The following is a 14,007-nucleotide window of genomic DNA, read 5'->3' on the forward strand; positions in this document are numbered from 1 at the left end:
CAACCCCCATCATCTGATCCGCCCCGCCGTCCATCGTGATGTAGTTCATGAGCCTCGTCACCCACTCTGCAGAATCTGCCCCAGCGGTCTTTGCCAGGGGCAGAAAGCAACTGTGTTTTCCCTCCACCTGACACAACTTTGCAGTTTATCTGCTGGAGCAGAGACCAGCTCAGAAGATGAAATGTTCTGTAGCTGCGGCTTTAAATGTTCAACTGTCAAGGGTGTAAGTACAGGATAAGGAAGGGTGTTGCTGGCTGGCCAGGACCAGAGCAGGGCTGTGATGAAAAGGGGAGAAGAAATCAACTCTCCCACCCCTACTTGTGTCTTCTGTCTGACCTGTCAAGTGATCAATTTCTTCACTCACCTGCCTGCCTACCTACGTTCTGCCCACCTGCAGGTACCTGTCTCTCTTTTAGTGGGTATAATTCGGTGGCTTTTAGTGTATTCAGAGTTGTGCAACCCTGACACTAATTCCAGGACATTTCCATCTCTCAGAAAGAAACCCTGTACCAATGAGCAGTCATTCCACATCACTCGCTCCTCCAGCCCCCGGCAACCAGTGATCTACTTTGTGCCTCTGGATTTGCCTATGCCGAGCATTTCATATAAGTAGGATCATACGTTTGGTGACAGGCTTCTTTCACTTTGCGTAATGTTTTTGAGGTTCATCTGAGCTGTAGCATATGTCAGAAGTTCATTCCCTTTTAAGGCTTAATAGTATTTCACTGTATGCATAGATCACCTTTTGTTTATCCATTCATCAGCTAGTGGACATTTGGATTTTTTCCCTCCATTTTTGGCTGTTATGAATAATGCCACTGTAATTATTTGTTTACAAGTCTTTCTGTGTGGACATGTTTTCAGTTCTCTTGGCTATATACCTAGGAGTAGAATTGCTGGGTCATATGGTAACTCCATGTTTAACTTTTAGAGGAACTGACAGACTCTTTCCCAAAGGGGCTGCAGCATTTTCCATTCCCACCAGCAGTGCATAAGGGTTCTGATTTCTCCACATCCTTGCCTACACTTGTTAGTGTCTTTTTTATTTTAGCCATCCTAGTGTGTGTGAAGTGGTAACTTGTGGTTTTGATTTGTATTTCCCTGATGACTGATAATGTTGTGTGTCTTTTCACATGCTTATTATTTTTAATGTGGTGGGATTATATTTGAGGCTGATTGGATTCATTAAAAAATCTTTTGAACTTTAAAATTTCTTTTACTAACATTAAAGTTTATATATGCCATGCTTTTAAAAAATAATAAACCTTTTTTTCACTTGATGTTCTCTAATCTATAATAACTTGACTGAAATTGGTCTCAAATTTTATAAAATGAAGATACTTTCCTTTTCATTATTATTTTCATTTTTTTTTACAGGAAAAAGTATTCTCAGAGAAAGCTGGGTGCAAAAATTTGATTTATTTTCTTATTCACAAAAGCTGAAAGTGTAGGTTGATTTTTCTTTTAAGGTAGAGATATAAGTTTGTAGAGAGTAGGTTATTTCAATTTCTGCCATCTTGTGCTTGAGAGAGGTTAAAGGAAAAATTTGAAATGAGAAGTCACCTCTTCTAACTTTGCAACTTTATGCTTTCAGCAACTGATCCTCTTCAGAATCTGTGGGTTGGTTGTGACTTTGGTTCTTAAAGGTCAAAATAGAATCCCCATCTTCTGGTCTCTTTGCAGTTTCTTTCAATTCCACAGACTTTTATAAAATCACTCACAGTGGTAGGTTTTTGGCATACCAAGATGTGTAAGACATGGTCTTTGCTCTTAGATAGTTTAAATTTCAGAAGGGATAAATGGTGATTTATTATATTCATTCGGTCCACAGTTCCTGTTGGAGAGACAAAGGTGATGCTAATTGTGGTGATGGTGGTGGTGGTGATTGTGGTGATGGTGATGATGTTGATGATGGTGGTGGTGGTGATGGTGGTGAAGATGATGGTGGTGATGATGTTGGTGATGGTGGTGGTGGTAATGGTGATGGTGGTAGTGGTGCTGGTGGTGGCAGTGGCTGCAGCTAACTTCCTTTGTACCAGGAGCTTTCACAGAACTTTCCTTATTATTACATCACTACTCCCTGAGGTTGATGCTCTTATCATCCCATTTTGCAGGTCAGCAAACTGAGTCACAAAGAGGTTGATCAAGATCTTCAAACTACTGACTGTCAGAGCCAGGATCAACCCCCGGCCGTCTTCTGCTGTGTGGACAGCTTTTCTCTTGTATGGGGAAAGGGGCAGCCAGATGGCTGATATCAGAAGCCCCAGCCACCGGGGCTGTGTCCTCATGCTTCTGTCCCTTCCTCTGTGGGCCCGTGTAGGGACAGAGTTCATGGGGTCCCCTCTGTCAGTGCAGACTCCTCACTGATGAATAGTGCCTCCTGCTTCCTCGTGTGGGTTTGGGGCCCCGTCTTTCCGTAGAGGACAGAAGGGCAGCTGAGCCACGGAGGAGGGGCTGGCTCGTCCACGCGCCATCAGCTGACGCTTGGTGGCAGTGAGCGTCCTCTTTCTGACTGATGTGATGTTTTGTACACTGCGGATTAGACGTTGCTTTTCTGCTCAGTATAGAAGTGTGACCTAAAGTACTTTGGAATGATCCTTATCAGCAGTCGAAGCAACACTGCCACTCTGTGTAATTCTAACTCTCTGGATTGAAGAGCCCTCTCGTCAGTGGCCCTGTGTTGGTACGCACCCTTCTTTCTTATCTTGCGCCTTAGAGATGTGAACATAGCTTCCGAAAATGAGGGGCTGGAGTGTTTTTGTTGAATCGACCCAGCAGCTGCATTGAGGCTCATTTTCTCCGCCAGGCAGGCCAGCGTCAGCTTGTGCACCACAGCGGCCGCCCACTTGGTCCAGCCCACGTGACGGCCACCTGCCCGCGCCACTGTATTCTGGACGCGCCTGGCACCAGCGTCGTTCCCGTCCTTGCCCGCAGAGCGTGCTCTGTCGGAGGGGGAGCAGCTGGGACACACAGTGCTTCTCCCACAGGAGGCAGTGTGGTCGGTGGCCTGTCGGGGGCAGGGGAGGTGGTGTCCTCGACACGCGGGGGCCCGGGCGTCGCCCTCCCTCTGCCGCTCAGGCCCACGGGCCTGGGCTGACCCTCTGCCTTCTCATCTGCAGGGCGGCACTGGGATCAGAGCAGATGGGGCTTGAGACCAGAAAGCCTGGTGGGGAGCAGGGGGTAGTGCTGGATGCCGGGACAGAGGTGCCACCTCACCGCGGTAGGTGCGCAGGGAGGGCCTCAGGGTGACAGGCACGTGGGCCCCATCTGGTGCGTTGAGAGATTTCCCAGGCAGTCTCACTCCGGGACGAAGGTGCTTCATCCACGCGGTCAGCGCCCTGCACAACGTTTTCAGCATGACCGCATCTCCCAGGGCGAGCCCGGGGCCTCCCTCCAGCGTCGTTGGCTTGGTGTGCCGGCCGGGTCGGGAGGTGCCTTCTGAGCACGTCACTGGGGGTTTCCTGCAGCGTGATCACACCTCCTGCTCTTACGGTGGCAGGACGTGGCCCCGCTGGGTCTGAGAGACAGAGCTAAGCTGCAGAGACAGGCCCCCAGATGCCTCCTGCAGGCCCCAGCCATCCTGATGGCGGTCATTTAAGTTTTAGCGCACGTCCCGGCCGGTGGAAGGCACGTGCGTTGTTCACCATTTGCCCATGTGACTGTTGTGTTGGATGGCCTGGGTTTCTTCTTGTGTCCACTCTAGCGGGTGCGACCTCTCCGCCCTCCCTCTGTCCCCCCCTTCCCCTCTCTCTCTTCCCTCCCTCCCCCGCCAAGTCTTGCTCTCTCTCTCTCCATCTGAGGTGTGTGGGTAATCTGTCTCAGGCCTGGGGCGTGGGCCGGGGACTGCAGCCCGGGGAGCGTGGCTGGAGGTCCTGACCGCAGCCGGGCCCCTGCGTTCCGACCCTGCTCAGCAGCCTGGCCCTTCTGTCCCGTGGCTTGGCCGCGACCTGCCGTCCTGTTGCTAGCCTGGGGGACCCGGTTATTGAGCTGTTTCTTCTCAGGAGGGATGCGGGAAAACTACCAGGGCTTTCAGAATCCTGCTCTCACCCGATAAACTTGCCTTTAATGCCAGGCATGAATGAAGTAGGCTGCTCTTTGTGCCCTTGCGTAAACGTGGTGTTGTCCAGGAAACACGCCTGCGGAGCGCTGCGGAGCCGGAGGGCCAGAGCGTCAGAGACGATCGGGAGAGATTGACCCGGCCGAGCAAATAAAAACAGCAAACCGCCTGCCCTCGAACAAAGCATTTTAGGTGACAGAGGGAAACAAGAAATGAAAGCCCTTTAAGTAGAAAAGATTTTCGCATACATTTTAGCTCTTAAATTGGCAAGTGAGGTGGCATCCATACTTTTTCCCCGTTTTGGTCAGTTCCGTTCCAGAGCAGGACGTGGACAGACAGGGGCAGTTGTATCTGATGAACGCTCAGGAACCTGCCAGGAGCGTTGGTTTCGTATGTGGTCATGACTCTGCGATTCCCCATTCTTGGTCCTGCCCTTCACGATTCCCCACGTGCTGCACGCCCTGGGGTGGGCCCTCCTCCACCAGCCACGGTCACGGTCACAGTCAGAGGCTTTGCTCATTTCCCCCTCGCTGCGAATTTCTAACTCCCGTCGCGTGTTAGCCGATAGCCGTTTGTCAGAGTCTGTTCTGTGCCCATGGCTGCTGCCCAGCTCGGTCGGGGAAACCTTTGACTCAGGCGCAGAGGTGCCTCCTGCCTGTGGTCTTCGCCCCTGTGGGGCAGAAGCTGCAGCTTCTCAAGAAGGAACAAGAATGGTTGTTTAAACTGAGCCCATCCCTGCTGCTCAGAGACCCCGTGAGAGCGGGGGAGACCGTGCCTTTCCACCTGGAAGCAGGGTCGTCTCCAGATGCTGCCACGCAAAGGTGCTCAGACACGAGGCAGAGAGCCCAGGAGGCGCGTCACAGCCAGGCCTACTAACGCAAAGTCAGCCCCACGTGCTGGGCCAACACCAGGACATGCACACCCACCCCCACCTGCACCCACGTGCACATGCACCCACGTGCACACACGCCCATGCATACACATGCCCGTGTGCACACACGCACCCATGTGCACATGCACCCATGTGCACATGCACCCACGTGCACACCCATGCACACACACGCACCCACGTGCACACACATCCATGCATACATGCACCCACGTGCACACACACGCCCATGCACACCCACACACCCCACGTGCGCACACATGCACACGCACCCACGTGCACACACGCCCGTGCACACACACCCATGCACACACATGCACCCACGTACACACAGACCCATGCACACACATGCCCATGCACATACACCCACATGCACACACACCCACGTGCACACACGCCCATGCATACACACACCCATGCACGCACACACGTCCACACACACGCCCATGCACACACACGTGCAGAGGCAGGTCACACTGTTTCGGTCATGTGAGCAGTTGTGCACGGTTCCCTGAGGGAGCAGGCGCCCTGGAAGGACCACGAGCTGGGAGCCTTTTGCCTGGGGTTCTCTTCCCCGCGCATCTGTCAGCCTCAGTGAGGGGTGAAGCTAGAGCTCTTTATAAAGCGTGCCCTCTATGCGAGACACAGGCATCTCACCGGACGTTCTGAGTGAGGGTGAACCCTCTCGGGTGGCCCTGAGGCCCAGCCAGCCTGAGGGCCCAAGCAGAGGCTCTTGTGGACATCAGAGAAATGACACCCAAGCGGTGATGGCCCGGGTCCCATAGGACACGTGAGCCCTTGGAAGGACGTTGGCTTTTGATCTGGAAGAGAGAGGCTTCTCAACAGAGGGTTAATGTGGCGTTGCCTGTGAAAGGTGGCTTGGGACACATGCAGGGGACGGGGTGCAGGGAGAAGCTGGGTGGAAGCCAGGGAGGCCAGTTAGGTTGTTGACCTAATCCGAGGGGAGGCAATGGCGTGGGCTCAGAGCCAGGTGGCGGCGAGCCGGGGTTGCATCTGGCTGGTTTGAAGGGTTTGCTGAGAGACTGGATGGAGGTGAGAGAGAGAGGTTAAAGATGACCCTGAGGTTTTCCCCCACTAATGGGAGGGGATGGAGTCGCCTCTTCCAGAGAAGGCCACGGAGACGGACCAGTAGCCCGGTCTCGGGTGTGTGTCGTGCGTGTTGTCTGTTAGACACCCCAGTGTCCCTCTCGTGTCAAACACTGCTGGTCTTTGCTTTCTCCTTCCTGGGGAGCGGTTGATTTGGGCCCTTTCCAGGTCTTGGTGTCCAGTGTGAAATGCAGGCCTCTTCTCCAGGGCAGGTGGCCGCGGCCCTGGCTTCTTGGCATGCTGCCTCTCGCTTTCCCGCCCGAGGTCAGAGCCGGCCCTGTCCTCTGAGCTTCCCGGTCTGCATTTCCCGTAAGGGCTTGGGGACCCGAGGCGGGAAGTCCCAGGACCCCTGAGACGAGAGTGGTGCATCTTTTATCCACTGAAAGAGTCACTGTAGACAGGCACAAACGATGGATGGATGTTGACGTGGGTGCTGACAAAGGAGAGATGCATCCTTGCATCTTCTAGATGCTTGTGTATGTGAAAACTCCCCCCTCAGGAGTTCTGCTTCATGTCTCTCAGGGTTACAACTGGAGTTTCAGTTCTGTTCTTTCTCTCAAGAGAGCTTTCTGCTGGCTCACATTCCTTGTAAACATCCAGGATATGGTTTTGTTGTGAGAAGTGTGTGAACCTGCCTCCGTGCAGGTGGATGTGAGCATTTGTGGGTAAAAGCAACCGAGCAGTTTTGTAGCTTTCGTTTGTTCCTGTACACAGCCTCGGGCCTGCCTACCATTTGTTTCTCTGCTTTAGACTTGCCGTCTGCAAAGCAGAGGCAGTACTTCCAGCCTTTTGTCTCGCTGGGAGGCTAATGATTGAGTTATATATATAGTGGCGTGAAGTCTTTGAAATAAAATCACAAAGTACATGTGCATTATTATTATAGCTCTAATGGTATTTATATTTAAATCATGATTGCAATAATAATACACCATTTTGCCAATAAAACACAAAACCACTTCAGAAGAACATTCTAAAATGATAGCGTTTTCTGGGGCTGGTCAGCAGCGTCTAATTTGGGGCCTTCACAGTTGGTTTCGTGATTCATGCATTGTGTATTTCCAAAGAATAATCCAGGATGTGCAGTATTGCCCAGGACAGTGAGGATGGAAAATACACAGTTGGTGCGGTTGGACTAAAAGAGCAGTTGGCCGCCTGGATCAACAGGGCTGGATTTCATGCGGGGTAGGGGCTCTCAGCAGCCCTCCATGCTGGTTCTGAGCCCGTGAAGCTTGACTTTGTGACAATGCGTCATCAGGGCCGAGGGCCTTTTGTCAGCTGTCCAGTTACGGCAGAGATGTACGGTGGGTGAGCAGCTCAGTGGGGACTGAGGTTTTTTCCCAGATGCATACAGAATTCATAAACCTGATTTATAACCACTGGAATTTGTGCTACTCACGCAGAAGGCTCAGATGCGGAGCCTTTATTAGTGGGAAATGTCTAGACTTTATTTAGTGGGAAATGTCTCTCTTTTAGTCGCTCTGGTACTCCAGTCCCTGTGGATGTACAAGGTGGTGAGTCTGGAGGCTGTGCCGTCTGCAGAGAAATGGGGGACAGCTGTGCCCCCCTCCTTTCATCTCCCGGGGTATTACATTTAGCTTATTGGAGTTGGACCAATTACTGCATTAAGAGCAGAAGTCAGCAAGAGGCGGCCCTTTATTATTAGTTATTTTATTTTATTTTTTATTTTTATTGTTTTTAAGATTTTTTTTTTGATGTGGACCATTTTTAAAGTCTTTATTGAATTTGTTACAGTATTGCTTCTTTTTTTTTTTTTAACCTCTTTATTGGAGTATAATTGCTTACAATATTGCTTCTGTTTTATGTTTTGGTGTTTTGGCCACGAGGCACGTGGGATCTTAGCTCCCCGACCAGAGATCGAACCCTCACCTCCTGCAGTGGAAGGCGAAGTCTTAACCACTGGACCGCCAGGGAAGTCCCTGTTATTAGTTATGAAATTAAGAGTGTTCTGCTGAGCCACACGGCACAGAGTGGTGGTGTCCATGGCCAGTGCGGCCAGAGCACGTCTGTGTCCACCTGCAGCCACTCCTGCCTCTAGAGCTTTCTCCTTGGCTGGCTTCAGGACGGGCCTTCCTGGTCTTGCTGCCCAGGTCCTCCCCCCTCTCTTACATTGGGACATTCATCTCAACTAAGGAATCAACATTGATAGATTATTATGACCTATATTTAGTTTTTACTAATGGCCGTTTTCTGCTCCAGGACCCTGTCCAGGTCACCACATGACATTTAACCATCGTGTCTCTGTAAGCTCCTCTTGGCTGTGACATTTTCTCAGATTTCCCTTGTTTTAATGACCTTGATGGTTTGAGTACTTGCCAGGTTATTTTGTAGAGTGTCCCTAAATTTGGGTTTGCCTGATGTTTTTCTTGTAGTCAGACTGGGGTTGTGGGTTTGGGGAGGGAGCACAAAGGAGCAAGTGCTGTGTCATCACATCAGGGCGCACGCGGTGACAGGGGTGATCACCTTCGGTGCTGACCTTGATCACCTGGCCGAGGTGTATTCATCAGGTTTCTCCTTTGCAAAGTTCCTCTTTTTTTCCTCTCCTTTCCTTCCTGTCCTCTTTGGAAGGAAGTCACGATGTGCCCAAACGTAAGGGGTGGCAGTTATGCCCTACCTCCTTGAAGGCGGATCTCTACATAAATTAATTGGGATTCTTCTGCATGAAAGATTTGTTTGTTTTCCCCATTTGTTAATTTACTTAATCATTTATATCAGTATGGACGCATAGATATTTATTTTACATTTTGGGTTATAGTGAGATGGTACTGCACTATTTTTTTTTTGAATTTTTGAATTTTATTTTATTTATTTTTTTATACAGCAGGTTCTTATTAGTTATCCATTTTATATGTATTAGTGTATATATGTCAATCCCAATCTCCCAGTTCATCACACCCTCCCCACCCGCCCCCTCCACTTTCCCACCTTGGTGTCCATACGTTTGTTCTCTACATCTGTGTCTCTACTTCTGCCCTGCAGAACGGTTCATCTGTACCATTTTTTCAGGTTCTACATATATGCATTAATATACGATATTTGTTTTTCTCTGACTTACTTCACTCTGTATGACAGTCTCTCGATCCATCCACATCTCTACAAATGACCCAATTTCGTTCCTTTTTATGGCTGAGTAATATTCCATTGTATATATGTACCACATCTTCTTTATCCATTTGTCTGTTGATGGGCATTTAGGTTGCTTCCATGACCTGGCTATTGTAAATAGTGCTGCAGTGAACATTGGGGTGCATGTGTCTTTTTTTTTTTTTTTTTTTACGGTTTTTACAAATATTTTGTTTATTTTAATGAAGCTGGTACAGACAATGTCCATTTAAAACCCATATCCCAGGCCAAAAAGTACAAATAAAGTCAAAAAGAGCAGCGTTCTGCTGTATACACTTCTGCATGAATAACTTTAACTGCTAATGAAAATTAGAACTTTTCTGGGATCTTCTGACAAGATTTTTCTTTCATCTTAAAATGCTTTCTCTTCAGTGAAGCCATCTTTGGAGTTAGTCATTATTTTCACCACCTCTGTCACCTTGACTCCAACCTGATATTCCTCTTCTTTTGGTCCAGACCCTCAGATTTTAAAAGTAGCTTCAAGTTAAGGAAAGGGCATTTTCCCACAGTTCAGTTCTCTGAAAAACTTCCATCTCCCACTGAGAGTCACAGTCCAGGAGCGAAGCGATCACATGCTAGAACTTCGGGGCCAATTGGAAAGTCATTATGAACACTCGCATTAGTCAATCTTATTTATCACAAGCCTGTAAATGCACAGTCCTGGAAAAGGCGGCCTCTCTGTGCACACACATAATTTTTAAAAAGGAGAGGGCGATATGAACGGGGCTGAGGTTTGATCACCAAAAATCAGCACAATGAAAACAAACAATAATGAATAATGGGCACTAGAATTCAAATTACCAGATGTTCTAAAGAGATGGGGTGCCAGTTTTCAATTCTGTTTTGAACACCACATTACAAAAGAACTATTTTTAAAAATAAAAAAGGATTAAGGGAAAAGAAAAAAAATAAAAATATCTAAATTGTTGAACGACCCCCTGTTTGTTCCTGATAAACTTCAATCACATCTTCTTCCTCCATTCCCAGTTCTTTTGGAGTGTGATTATCAGCAATTCTCTGACCTTCAAAGAGAAACCTGAGTGAATTCATGGGAACTCCCTGTCTTTGACAGTACGATTCTTTGAGTTTCTTGAGATGTGTTGTCATTTTCACTTTGAAGTGAATCTCACTGCTATCCTGTCCGATGACTTTGAGTTTAATATATTCTCCTTCCTTCTTATCCCCCAAGTCCTCGGTTGAAGGTTTTGCCTCCTGGTCAGACATGGTGACGGTGGTTTCCCCCGGGGTCTCCGCACAGCAGCGGCCTCGGGTAGGCAGAACCTCGCTCCGGGGTTTACAAATCCGTCTCCGCATGTGTCTTTTTGAATTATGGTTTTCTCTGGGTATATGCCCAGTAGTCGGATTGCTGGGTCATATGGTAATTCTATTTTTAGTTTTTCAAGGAACCTCCATACTGTTCTCCATAGTGGTTGTATCAATTTACATTCCCACCAACAGTGCAAGAGGGTTCCCTTTTCTCCACACCCTCTCCAGCATTTGTTGTTTCTAGATTTTCTGATGATGCCCATTCTAACTGGTGTGAGGTGATACCTCATTGTAGTTTTGATTTGCATTTCTCTAATAATTAGTGATGTTGGGCAGCTTTTCATGTGCTTCTTGGCCATCTGTATGTCTTCTTTGGAGAAATGTCTATTTAGCTCTTCTGCCCATTTTCTGATTGGGTTGTTTGTTTTTTTTTAATATTGAGCTGCATGAGCTGTTTATATATTTTGGAGATTAATCCTTTGTGCGCTGATTCATTTGCAAATATTTTCTCTCATTCTGAGGGTTGTCTTTTCGTCTTGTTTATGGTTTCCTTTGCTGTGCAAAAGCTTTTAAGTTTCATTAGGTCCCATTTGTTTATTTTTGTTTTTATTTCCATTACTCTATGAGGTGGATCAAAAAAGATCTTGCTGTGATTTATGTCAAAGAGTGTTCTTCCTATGTTTTCCTGTAAGAGTTTTATAGTGTCCAGTCTTACATTTAGGTCTCTAATCCATTTTGAGTTTATTTTTGTGTATGGTGTTAGGGAGTGTTCTAATTTCATTCTTTTACATGTAGCTGTCCAGTTTTCCCAGCACCACTTATTGAAGAGACTGTCTTTTCTCCATTGTATATCCTTGCCTCCTTTGTCATAGACTAGTTGACTATGGGTGCATGGGTTTATCTCTGGGCTTTCTATCCTGTGCCATTCATCTATATTTCTGTTTTTGTGCCAGTGCCATATTGTCTTGATTACTGTAGCTTTGTAGTATAGTCTGAAGTCAGGGAGTCTGATTCCTCCAGCTCCATTTTTTTCCCTCAAGACTGCTTTGGCTTTTCAGGGTCTTTTGTGTCTCCATACAAATTTTAAGATTTTTTATTCTAGTTCTGTAAAAAATGCCATTGGTAATTTGATAGGGATTGCATTGAATCTGTAGATTGCTTTGGGTAGTATAGTCATTTTCACAATATTGATTCTTCCAATCCAAGAATATGGTATATCTCTCCATCTGTTGGTATCATCTTTAATTTCTTTCATCAGTGTCTTTTAGTTTTCTGCATACAGGTCTTTTGTCTCCCTAGGTACGTTTATTCCTAGGTATTTTATTCTTTTTGTTGCAAGTGTAAATGGGAGCGTTTCCTTAATTTCTCTTTCTGATTTTTCATCATTCGTGTATAGGAATGCAAGAGATTTCTGTGCATTAATTTTGTATCCTGCAACTTTACCAAATCCATTGATTAGCTCTAGTAGTTTTCTGGTGGCATCTTTAGGATTCTCTATGTATAGTATCATGTCGTCTGCAAACTGTGACAGTTTTACTTCCTCTTTTCCAATTTGAATTCCTTTTATTTCTTTTTCTTCTCTGATTGCTGTGGCTAGGACTTCCAAAACTATGTTGAATAATAGTGGTGAGAGTGGACATCCTTGTCTTGTTCCCTGATCTTAGGAGAAATGCTTTCAGTGTTGCACCATTGAGAATGATGTTGGCTGTGGGTTTGTCATATATGGCCTTCATTATGTTGAGGTAGGTTCCCTCTATGCCCACTTTCCAGAGAGTTTTTGTCATAAATGGGTGTTGAATTTTGTCAAAAGCTTTTTCTGCATCTATTGAGATGATCATATGGTTTTTATTCTTCAGTTTGTTAATGTGGTGTATCACATTGATTGATTTGTGTATATTGAAGAATCCTTGCATCCCTGGGATGAATCCCACTTGATCATGGTGTATGATCCTTTTAATGTGTTGTTGGATTCTGATTGCTAGTATTTTGTTGAGGATTTTTGCATCTATATTCACCAGTGATATTGGTCTGTAATTTTCTTTTTTTGTAATATCTTTGTCTGGTTTTGGTATCAGGGTGATGGTGGCCTCATAGAATGAGTTTGGGAGTGTTCCTTCCTCTGCAATTTTTTGGAAGAGCCTGAGAATAATGGGTTTTAGTTCGTCTCTAAATGTTTGATAGAATTCACCTGTGAAGCCATCTGGTCCTGGACTTTTGTTTGTTGGAAGATTTTTAATCACAGTTTCAATTTCATTACTTGTGATTGGTCTGTTCATATTTTCTATTTCTTCCTGGTTCAGTCTTGGAAGGTTATACCTTTCTAAGAATTTGTCCATTTCTTCCCGGTTGTCCATTTTATTGGCATAGAGTGGCTTGTACTAGTCTCTTAGGATGCTTTGTATTTCTGCGGTGTCTGTTGTAACTTCTCCTTTTTCATTTCTAATTTTATTGATTTGAGTTCTCTCCCTCTTTTTCTTGATGAGTCTGGCTAAAGGTTTATCAGTTTTGTTTATCTTCTCAAAGAACCAGCTTTTAGTTTTATTGATCTTTGCTATTGTTTTCTTTGTTTCTATTTCACTTATTTCTGCTCTGCTCTTTATGATTTCTTTCCTTCTACTAACTTTGGGTTTTGTTTGTTCTTCTTTCTCTAGTTTCTTTAGGTGTAAGGTTAGATTGTTTATTTGAGATTTTTCTTGTTTCTTGAGGTAGGCTTGTATTGCTATAAACTTCCCTCTTAGAACTGCTTTTGCTGCATCCCATAGGTTTTGGATTGTCGTGTTGCGTTGTCATTTGTCTCTAGGTATTTTTTGATTTCCTCAGTGATCTCTTGGTTATTTAGTAACGTATTGTTTAGCCTCATGTGTTTGTGTTTTTTATGTTTTTTCCCTGTAATTGACTTCTAATCTCATAGCGTTGTGGTCAGAAAAGATGCTTGATATGATTTCAATTTTCTTAAATTTACTGAGGCTTGATTTGTGACCCAAGATGTGATCTATCCTAGAGAATGTTCCATGTGCACTTGAGAAGAAAGTGTAATCTGCTGTTTTTGGATGGAATGTCCTATAAATGTCAATTAAATCTATCTGGTCTATTGTGTCATTTAAAGCTTCTGTTTCCTTATTTATTTTCATTTTGGATGATCTGTCCATTGGTGTAAGTGAGGTGTTAAAGTCCCCCACTATTACTGTGTTATTGTCAATTTCCTCTTTTATAGCTATTAGCAGTTGCCTTATGTATTGAGGTGCTCCTATGTTGGGTGCATATATATTTATAATTGTTATATCTTCTTCTTGGATTGACCCCTTGATCATTATGTAGTGTCCTTCCTTGTCTCTTGTAACATTCTTTATTTTAAGGTCTATTTTATCTGATATGAGTATTGCTACTCCAGCTTTTTTTTGATTTCCTTTTGCATGGAATCTCCTTTTCCATCCCCTCACTTTCAGTCTGTATGTGTCCCTAGGTCTGAAGTGGGTCTCTTGTAGACAGCATACATATGGGTCTTGTTTTTGTATCCATTCAGCGAGCCTGTGTCTTTTGGTTGGAG

At 45.8% G+C, this 14,007-nt stretch overlaps 2 protein-coding genes across 6 annotated transcripts in view; one reads left to right on the forward strand and one right to left on the reverse strand.

The window, feature by feature from the left end:
- The window catches only part of TBC1D22A (TBC1 domain family member 22A), a 323,227-nt gene that overhangs the window by 150,129 nt on the left and 159,091 nt on the right, over positions 1-14,007 (forward strand). The gene's annotated exons all lie outside the window — the stretch shown is intronic.
- LOC118901965 (small ubiquitin-related modifier 1) lies at positions 9,351-10,497 on the reverse strand. Its single transcript, XM_036865806.1, has one exon. The coding sequence runs from the start codon at positions 10,416-10,418 to the stop codon at positions 10,113-10,115; it is 306 nt and encodes a 101-aa protein (XP_036721701.1). The 5' UTR covers positions 10,419-10,497; the 3' UTR covers positions 9,351-10,112.

This window comes from Balaenoptera musculus, chromosome 10, assembly GCF_009873245.2.
Source record: "Balaenoptera musculus isolate JJ_BM4_2016_0621 chromosome 10, mBalMus1.pri.v3, whole genome shotgun sequence".
NCBI lineage: Eukaryota > Metazoa > Chordata > Mammalia > Artiodactyla > Balaenopteridae > Balaenoptera > Balaenoptera musculus.